The sequence below is a fragment of the Dendronephthya gigantea genome, unplaced genomic scaffold (assembly GCF_004324835.1).
Source record: "Dendronephthya gigantea isolate DGI-Jeju-01 unplaced genomic scaffold, DenGig_1.0 000018F, whole genome shotgun sequence".
Classification (NCBI taxonomy): domain Eukaryota; kingdom Metazoa; phylum Cnidaria; class Anthozoa; order Malacalcyonacea; family Nephtheidae; genus Dendronephthya; species Dendronephthya gigantea.
The window spans coordinates 1,907,184-1,917,061 of NW_021163028.1; the positions used below are offsets into that span (position 1 = coordinate 1,907,184).

At 41.2% G+C, this 9,878-nt stretch overlaps 1 protein-coding gene across 3 annotated transcripts in view; it reads left to right on the forward strand.

Annotated features, from left to right (window-relative positions):
- The window catches only part of LOC114520963 (serine/threonine-protein phosphatase 6 regulatory ankyrin repeat subunit A-like), a 45,114-nt gene extending 35,712 nt beyond the window's left edge, over positions 1-9,402 (forward strand). For all 3 annotated transcript variants that reach the window (XM_028541327.1, XM_028541325.1, XM_028541326.1), the window contains exons 4-5: positions 4,742-4,820; positions 5,582-9,402. In XM_028541327.1, the coding sequence (XP_028397128.1) occupies positions 4,742-4,820; positions 5,582-9,169 (3,667 nt within the window). In that variant the 3' untranslated portion in view covers positions 9,170-9,402. The remainder of the gene's footprint in view (positions 1-4,741; positions 4,821-5,581) is intronic.
- The last annotated feature ends 476 nt before the right edge of the window (positions 9,403-9,878 follow it).

Genomic DNA, 9,878 nt, shown 5'->3' on the forward strand with positions numbered 1-9,878 from the left:
GGAACAGTGAACATGAAGTATTAGGCATAAGTCCATGTTATATAGCTGGTTTGTAAATTTGTTATGTACAATATAATATGTAATATATTCTGTCATATAAAATAAATATGTTTTTACCTTACCACTGCACTAGAATTAATTCATTTCGTGGCACCGGGCCATTGTTTAGAAGAGCATTTTTATTCTTTTGGTGTACTTATACACCAGATCGGTGTCTATATTAAAGCATATTTACACTAAATAGGCGTAGAAAACCCTTTGGAAGGGTAAGTTTACCCTCGCGGTGTATTTATACACCAGATCGGTGTCCATATTACTGCAAGCACGTATACACTAAATGGGCGTAGAAAAACCTTTGGAGGGGTAAGTTTACCCTCGCGGTGTATTTATACACTAGGTCGGTGTCCATATTGCTGCAAGCACGTTTACACTAAATAGGCGTAGAAAAACCTTGGGAGGGGTAAGTTTACTCTCGCGGTGTATTTATACACGAAGTTGGTGTTCATATTGCTGCAAGCGTTTTTACGCGAAATAGGTGTAGGAAAACCTATAGAGGTGTTAGTTTACGCTAATGGTGTATATTTACATCGCCATAGTGTACCCATAGCTGCATAAATTCTACCCATGAATAGTGTAAATTAACCCAAAATATAGCGTAAATAAACACCATATTAGTGTTCATATTGCTGCAAGATTTTACACCGATTTCGGTGTTGTGCCAACACTCCGAGATTTACAGTGTAACGTGTTTGAGCCAACGTCGTATTGTTTCCCGACTGACTTTCTTGTACGGCTTAATATAGCTGATAAAGAGCTGTCCATCATCGGACCGCAAAGTACCTGTGCGTTGTATATACTCTTTCAAACAGTCATAAACACATAAACACCTATCTGGGGCAAATGCCATCAACTTTATGACCTTGGCGGGATCCCCTGGTCTGCTTGTTTTTGTCAGTTCCGGTATTGTGAACGAGAAGGAGGAATCATTTTCCGTCATGTTGTGAGTATTCAGTAAATGGATAGTTTGTCCTCTTTGAGCGGACACCAAAGCAATCAACATGACAAGTTTATAAGTTAGATCTTTTAATGATAGGGATGAATTGGGCGACATTTCTTTTAATTTGTCCAACACGATACGGACATCCCAAATCTCAGTATATCGAGGTAAACTTGGTCTCGAGTTATACACCCCGCGCATGAAACGAATGACTAATGGATGAGAGCCAAATGAATCATATTCCGTAGAAATTAGAACCGAGGACAAAGCTGATCTGGCAGTGTTCAATGCGCTATAACCCAGGCCATTCTTGTTGTACAAAGCCGTCAAAATATCTAACGCCTGCGCTAAAGGCGCTCGAACTGGATCAATCTTCCTTTCACCACAAAATTGAATCCATCGTTTAAGATAGCCTCGGTACTGCTTCCTGCTCCCATCTCGCCAAAAGTTGAGAATGATGGCGATAGCGTCAGGCGAAAGGCCTCTTGTTCGGAAAGATTGCTCGATAACTTTAAAGCCATCAGTCGCATTTTCTTGGCAAGAGGATGACGAGTTTGACTGCTCGAAAGGCGGAGAAGGTCGATGCGTTGGGGTAGGAGCAATGGTTTGGCTACTAGCATTTGCAGCGCACGCGAAGACCAAGGTTGGGTTGGCCACAGAGGGAGAACAAATATGCCCGTGGTCGCGTTCAGATCCAGTTTTTGTAAACAGTTGGCTATCATGCTAAACGGTGGAAATGCATAGAGTAATTCAAATTGATGCCAATTGATAGAAAGTGCATCAATAAACTTAGCATTAGGGTCGGGCTGCCAGGAAGCGTCGGAGTAAGCTGGGCTGCAAGGCGCGAGGCAAATAAGTCGATGCTAGGCATGCCAAAATAAGTTGTAATAGTTTGGAATACAATTGGATCAAGCATCCATTCAGTGTTATCGCTAAAATTACGCGACTTTCTGTCGGCGATAACATTTTGCGCACCCGGTAAATGTGTCGCGCTGAGCCAGATATTGCGGTCAATTGCCCATAGCCAAATCTGTTTAGCGATTTCATTGCATGGGGGAGATTTACTGCCTCCCATTGACTGAATATAAGCAACAGCAGTTGTGTTATCAAGTTGCATTTGAATATGAATATTAGCATCAGTTTTACATAAGGACTGCAAAGCAAATAAAGCTGCTTTCAGTTCTAGCACATTAATGTGGAGCGTACTTTCCGCCTCAGACCAGCGACCCCCGGTGGTAACACCCTCACATACGGCGCCCCAGCCAAGAAGAGAGGCGTCAGATTGAACACACTTGTGTGGAGGGTCACGATTTATAGGATTGATGGCTGATTCTACATTAACAACCCACCATTGTAATTCTTGTTTTGCCTCAGGAGGCAGGGCAATTTTAAATGAATAGTTTCCCTTGGCGGCTCGAAGCCCAGCGCTCTTAGCTGATTCAAGAGCGCGATAATATAAAGGGCCGTACATTACGCCCGGAAAACTGGACACTATTAGACCAATAACTTCAGCAAGTTCCTGAAGGGACGGAAAAGTGGTTGAAATTAGTTTCAAACACATATCTTTGACTTTAGTTGCTTTGTTGGGTGTGAGACGCACAAGCATGAGCAATGAGTCTAGTATAAACCCGAGAAATACCAGCCTCTGTACTGGCTGTAAGACGGATTTGTCTGGGTGTGTAATGAACCCAACTTTTGTGAATAATGCTACCGTAGCCTCAATCGTACTAGAGCATTCAGTGATAGTATCTCCCTGAAGATACGTATCATCGATATAACCAAAGCACAAATGGCCGAGTTTCCTTAGGGTTGCAAATAAAGGTTTTAACAACTTGGTAAAAACTCTTGGCGCGCAAGCTAACCCATTTGGCAAGCACGTAAATTTATACATTCCATCACGCCAAAAGAATTTCAAAAATTTTTGGTGCTCTGGAGCAATGAGCACAGTATAATAGGCATCTTTCAAGTCGACAGATGCCATATAACAGCCCGGTCTCATCATTTTAATTGCCGTTGTTAATGTGTCCATCTTAAAATGGTGGTATTCAACAAAGCTATTAAGCCTTTTTAAATTGAGGATCATGCGGTAAGTTCCGTCTTTCTTAGGACGCAAAAAGACAGTAGAAATGAATTCGCCCAATTCAGGCACACAGGGTTCTATGACCCCTTTTGCCAACAATTTCGACACTTCAGTGTCAATTACCCGCCGTTCAGGCTCAGAGAACGAAATCTGATTCGGAACGGTATGTTGGATAGGAGATACATTGTCAATAAGATCAATATGATAATGCGCGGCACAATCTAAAATCGTTTTATCTGAGGTGAGCTTGGCCCATTCGGGCAAAAAATATTTTAGCCTGCCAGCAATTTTTGCGGCGCAGACCTGAGATAAAGGTAATGATGAAGGATTACTCACGGTTACTGACGTGGTAGCAAGGGTGTGGAATTCCCTCTCTTCCTGTGCTGATGGTGGCGGCGCCGGTCGAAAAAATTATTCTGGCCGTGACGACCCCCTCTTGGAGCCTTTGACTTGTAGCTAAAAGTCGACGATTTCTCTTGAAACCGACTTTGGGCCACGCGCTGACCAACTTTGTTGACCTCAGTCATGTCTTTGACTTGTTTCGACAAGTCATCCCCAAAAAGCCACGTAGTGACAGGATTCGAGGTTGAGCACAGGGGCCGAAAATCTTGGTGTAGCTCCGGTTTGATACACTCGCGGCGCTTGTTGTTCAATTCGTGGTTGGCGTATGTCGCAAAAGCCACGGCGTCCATCATTTTTCGGACCAGATCTTCTGTATTAGGGAGATTCGTTTTCTCCGCAGAGGCCGCGAGTGAGTTGGTCAGGCAATCTGTAACCTGAACCATGGCAAATAAACTTTTGTTTAACGCCGTTTGAATTTTTTGAAACCTCAAGTCACTAGACCTGGTTTCGGACTTAAGTTTGTCCCATATAGGGGGGTTAACTTTGACCGGCACCAGCGCACCGCAATTTTCCGGTCGATCGTTCAGTTTGTACTTCGTTGCAACTGTATCGTCAGGCAATCTCTCGCGCGCCAAATTATTGACGATCGTCGCGAGTTGATCGTGGACCCGTGGAGCACATGGTTCCTCCATTTGGAGTTCCTGTGCAATGTTGTCGAGGATCGATGATGTGCTCGGTTGTGCTTGAGCGCTTTCGACCGTCATAGGTTGCCCGCTTTCGGCAGAAGTGGAGGGACCGTCGTTCGTAACTGCGGACGAAAGTAATTGCGAAACCGAGGTTTCCAGACATGGTCTCTTAGCTTGTGGTTCACCACCATCATCCACTTCGTCGTCAAGCCACGAATCGTCGTCGTCTTGCTGCGACTTTTTGAATGCCTGCGACATTTCAGTCATGCCCTTTAGCAATGCTTGCATTGTGGACAAAAGAACATTATTTGTCTCAGCGTCCGTGATAACACTGGAACGCTGAGAATTATCTGAATCTTGAGACACAGTAATCTCAGGAGTTTCTGAACTCATTTTTTCTACAACTTGAATGAAAAAATCACAAATTTCGAGAGCTGCGATAAAGACGTGTTAGTCGCAAAAAGGATCGTTATACACTGATTAATGTCGCGAGGTCGCTATGCTTCTCACGTGATCACTAAGCGCAGCGGGTGATGAGGTAGAATTAGCACTGGTGTCAATAAACCATGAGCGTTTGTCTGACAAATAAATTTTTACTAGAAGCTAAGCTAAATATTTTTAACTTTTATTCTTTAGATTGATAGAATCCACTACACGTTTGAAGGAAGTCGAATGTCAGAATTTGGACGCAAGTGGTAATGAAGACGTGGCAAAGGTAATTTAGAATCATTTTTACAAGTTTTTGAATTTAGAATTATGCTTATAGGGTTGTATTCTATTACTCATTTTAGGTAGATGCCGATTTTCGTGGAATATATTGCCCCTACATTTATACAAATTCGTAACACCTGTGAATATTTTATGATGAATATCTTAGTCTTAAAATCCACCGTTCTATAGATGCCAAAGATGTTCAAATTATATTGTATTGATTTTAAATGTAGTGCTAAAAGTCTAATATTAGTACTAGAAAATTTGAAACGAATATTAGACCCTTACGTGTTTTAATTTAAGTAGAACTAACGATTAATTTGCCTTTAGCTATTTTTCAAATCTAAAACAGGGAAGAGAATGAAGAATGGTAAAAAAGGAACTGAAAAAGCTAGAATCTTTACAGCAATAAACGAGAAAAACTCAAATTTTTAAAACAAAAGAAAGAATCCCCCTACCGCGTGGTCCCTTTCACAAATTTTTTAGCGTGCACCGGTGAAAATTTCGTCTTGTTTGGGAGCCGGAAGCCTAAACACTAAGAATACTTTGAGCAAAATCGTCAAATCAACTTTTAGTTTAAAATATTAAACCGCTTGATTCCTTTTTCCGGCCGCACACATAATTTTATTGGTATCCAAAGTTGAAAGTTGCATGCTTTTCGATTATCTTGATATTGCGAAACGATCAGGTCAATCAATTCATCTTTTGTATAATATTCTCTTGTTAAATAGAACATTTTTATTGAGATTAAGACTTACTATTTAGGTTTTCATTGCTGATCGAAAGAATACAGCGAAAGCGACAATCCTGCATGATGCTGTTACTGAAGGTACGCTGGAAATAGTAAAATATCTTGTCGAAAATGGAGCTGATGTAAATGGCGAGGACACATGTGGAGTGTCCGTGCTGCACAATGCTGTCATTAAAGGTAGCCTAGAAATGGTAAAATATCTTGTAGAACATGGAGCTGATCTAAATGGCAAGAACAAAGACGGAGTGTCGACAGTGCTTCACGATGCTGTTACTGCAGGTACGCTAGAAATAGTAAAATATCTTGTCGAAAATGGTGCTGATGTGAATGGAGAAAATACTGACGGGTGGACAGTGTTGCATTATGCTGTTACTGAAGGTACGCTAGAAATGGTAAAATATCTTGTCGAAAACGAAGCTAATGTAAATGGCAAGAACATAGACGGAGTGACAGTGCTTCACGATGCTGTTACTGCATGTACGCCAGAAATATTAAAATATCTTGTCGAAAATGGTGCTGATGTGAATGGAAAGAATACTGACGGGTGGACAGTGTTGCATTATGCTGTTACTGAGGGTACGCTAGAAATGGTAAAATATCTTGTCGAAAATGGTGCTGATGCGAATGGAAAGAATACTAACGGGTGGACAGTGTTGCATTATGCTGTTACTGAAGGTACGCTAGAAATGGTAAAATATCTTGTTGAAGAGGGTGCTAATTTTAATGGCAAGAATACTGACGGGTGGACAGTGTTGCATTATGCTGTTACTGCAGGTACGCTTGAAATAGTAAAATATCTTGTTGAAAATGGAGCTGATGTAAATGGCGAGGACACCGGCGGAGTGTCCGTGCTCCACAATGCTGTCATTAAAGGTAGCCTAGAAATGGTGAAATGTCTTCTAGAACATGGAGCTAATGTAAATGGCAAGAACAAAGACGGCGTGACAGTGCTTCACGATGCTGTTATTGCAGGTACGCTAGAAATAGTAAAATCTCATGTCGAAAATGGTGCTAATGTGAGTGGCAAGAATACTGATGGGTGGACAGTGTTGCATTATGCTGTTACGCTGGAAATGGTAAAATATCTTGTTGAAAATGGAGCTGATGTAAATGGCGAGGACACTTGCGGAGTGTCCGTGCTGCACAATGCTGTAATTAAAGGTAGCCTAGAAATGGTGAAATATCTTGTAGAACATGGAGCTGATGTAAATGGCAAGAACAAAGACGGAGTGACAGTGCTTCATGATGCTGTCATTAAAGGTAGCCTAGAAATGGTGAAATATCTTGTAAAACATGGAGCTGATGTAAATGGCAAGAACAAAGACGGAGTGACAGTGCTTCATGATGCTGTCATTAAAGGTAGCCTAGAAATGGTGAAATATCTTGTAAAACATGGAGCTAATGTAAATGGCAAGAACATAGACGGAGTGACAGTGCTTCATGATGCTGTTACTGCAGGTACGCTAGAAATAGTAAAATATCTCGTTGAAAATGGAGCTGATGTAAATGGCAAGAACAAAGACGGAGAGACAGTGCTTCACGATGCTGTCATTAAAGGTAGCCTAGAAATGGTGAAATATCTTGTAAAACATGGAGCTGATGTAAATGGCAAGAACAAAAAGGGAGTTACAGTGCTTCTTGATGCTGTCATTAAAGGCAGCCTAGAAATGGTGAAATATCTTGTAGAACATGGAGCTGATCTAAATGGCAAGAACAAAGACGGAGTGTCGACAGTGCTTCACGATGCTGTTACTGCAGGTACGCTAGAAATAGTAAAATATCTTGTCGAAAATGGTGCTGATGTGAATGGAAAAATTACTGACGGGTGGACAGTGTTGCATTATGCTGTTACTGAAGGTACGATAGAAATGGTAAAATATCTTGTCGAAAATGGTGCTGATGTGAATGGAAAGAATACTGACGGGTGGACAGTGCTGCATTATGCTGTTACTGAAGGTACGCTAGAAATGGTAAAATATCTTGTCGAAAATGGTGCTGATGTGAATGGAAAGAATACTGACGGGTGGACAGTATTGCATTATGCTGTTACTGAAGGGACGCTAGAGATGGTAAAATATCTTGTTGAAGAGGGTGCTAATATGAATGGCAAAAATACTGACGGGTGGACAGTGTTGCATTATGCTGTTACTGAAGGGACGCTAGAAATGGTAAAATATCTTGTTGAAGAGGGTGCTAATATGAATGGCAAGAATACTGACGAGTGGACAGTGTTGCATTATGCTGTTACTGAAGGGACGCTAGAAATGGTAAAATATCTTGTCGAAAATGGTGCCGATGTGAATGGAAAAAATACTGACGGGTGGACAGTGTTGCATTATGCTGTTACTGAAGGTACGCTAGAAATGGTAAAATATCTTGTTGAAGAGGGTGCTAATATGAATGGCAAGAATACTGACGGGTGGACAGTGTTGCATTATGCTGTTACTGAAGGGACGCTAGAAATGGTAAAATATCTTGTTGAAGAGGGTGCTAATGTTAATGGCAAGAATACTGACGGGTGGACAGTGTTGCATTATGCTGTTACTGAAGGGACGCTAGAAATGGTAAAATATCTTGTTGAAGAGGGTGCTAATTTTAATGGCAAGAATACTGACGGGTGCACAGTGTTGCATTATGCTGTTACTGCAGGTACGCTTGAAATAGTAAAATATCTTGTTGAAAATGGAGCTGATGTGAATGGCGAGGACACCGGCGGAGTGTCCGTGCTCCACAATGCTGTCATTAAAGGTAGCCTAGAAATGGTGAGGTGTCTTCTAGAACATGGAGCTAATGTAAATGGCAAGAACAAAGACGGAGTGACAGTCCTTCACGATGCTGTTATTGCAGGTACGCTAGAAATAGTAAAATCTCTTGTCGAAAATGGTGCTAATGTGAGTGGCAAGAATACTGATGGGTGGACAGTGTTGCATTATGCTGTTACGCTGGAAATGGTAAAATATCTTGTTGAAAATGGAGCTGATGTAAATGGCGAGGACACTTGCGGAGTGTCCGTGCTGCACAATGCTGTAATTAAAGGTAGCCTAGAAATGGTGAAATATCTTGTAGAACATGGAGCTGATGTAAATGGCAAGAACAAAGACGGAGTGACAGTGCTTCATGATGCTGTTACTGCAGGTACGCTAGAAATAGTAAAATATCTTGTTGAAAAAGGAGCTGATGTAAATCGCAAAAACAAAGACGGAGTGACAGTGCTTCATGATGCTGTTACTGCAGGTACGCTAGAAATAGTAAAATATCTTGTTGAAAAAGGAGCTGATGTAAATGGCAAGAACAAAGACGGAGTGACAGTGCTTCATGATGCTGTTACTACAGGTACGCTAGAAATAGTAGAATATCTTGTTGAAAATGGAGCTGATGTAAATGGCAAGGACAAAGACGAAGTGACAGTGCTTCGTGATGCTGTTACTGCAGGTACGTTAGAAATAGTGAAATATCTTGTTGAAAAAGGAGCTGATGTAAATAGCAAGAACAAAGACGGAGTGACAGTGCCTTATGATGCTGTTACTGCAGGTACGTTAGAAATAGTAGAATATCTTCTTGAAAATGGAGCTGATGTAAATGGCAAGAACAAAACGGAGTGACAGTGCTTCATGATGCTGTTACTGCAGGTACGCTAAAAATAGTAAAATATCTTGTTGAAACTGGAGCTGATGTAAATGGCAAGAACAAAGACAGAGTGACAGTGCTTCACGATGCTGTTACTGCAGGTACGCTAGAAATAATAGAATATCTTGTTGAAAATTGAGCTGATATAAATGGCAAGAACAAAGACGGAGTGACTGTGCTTCACGATGCTGTTACTGCAGGTACGCTAGAAATGGTAAAATATCTTGTTGAAAGTGGAGCTGATGTAAATAGAAGAGGTGCAGATGGATGGACAGTCTTGCACGTTGCTGTCGATACTCGTGCGTTAGAAATTGTCAAGTACTTAGTTGAACAGGATGCTGACATTACTCTTAAAGGTAAAATCGGCACTCACACACTTGGCATTGACCTTCTGAAGATGGCTATCGTAAAAAAATCTGTTGTTTTGGTCAATCTTCTGTTGGAAAAGAACAGCGCCGTATGGAGAGCAGGAACATTTCTTTTTGAAGGAAGGCAAATGAGTCTTCTTGAATGGTGTATTTATCTTGGTCATGATGAAATTGCGAATAACCTCAAAAGGTCCGTAAAACATCGAAGTTGAAAAAAATGGATTACAACCTTTTAGAAAAGGTAATAGTTACAAAATAGTTAAAATTTGATAATTTTTCGTTCGGAATAAGTTAATATCAAAGATGTCACGTAGCA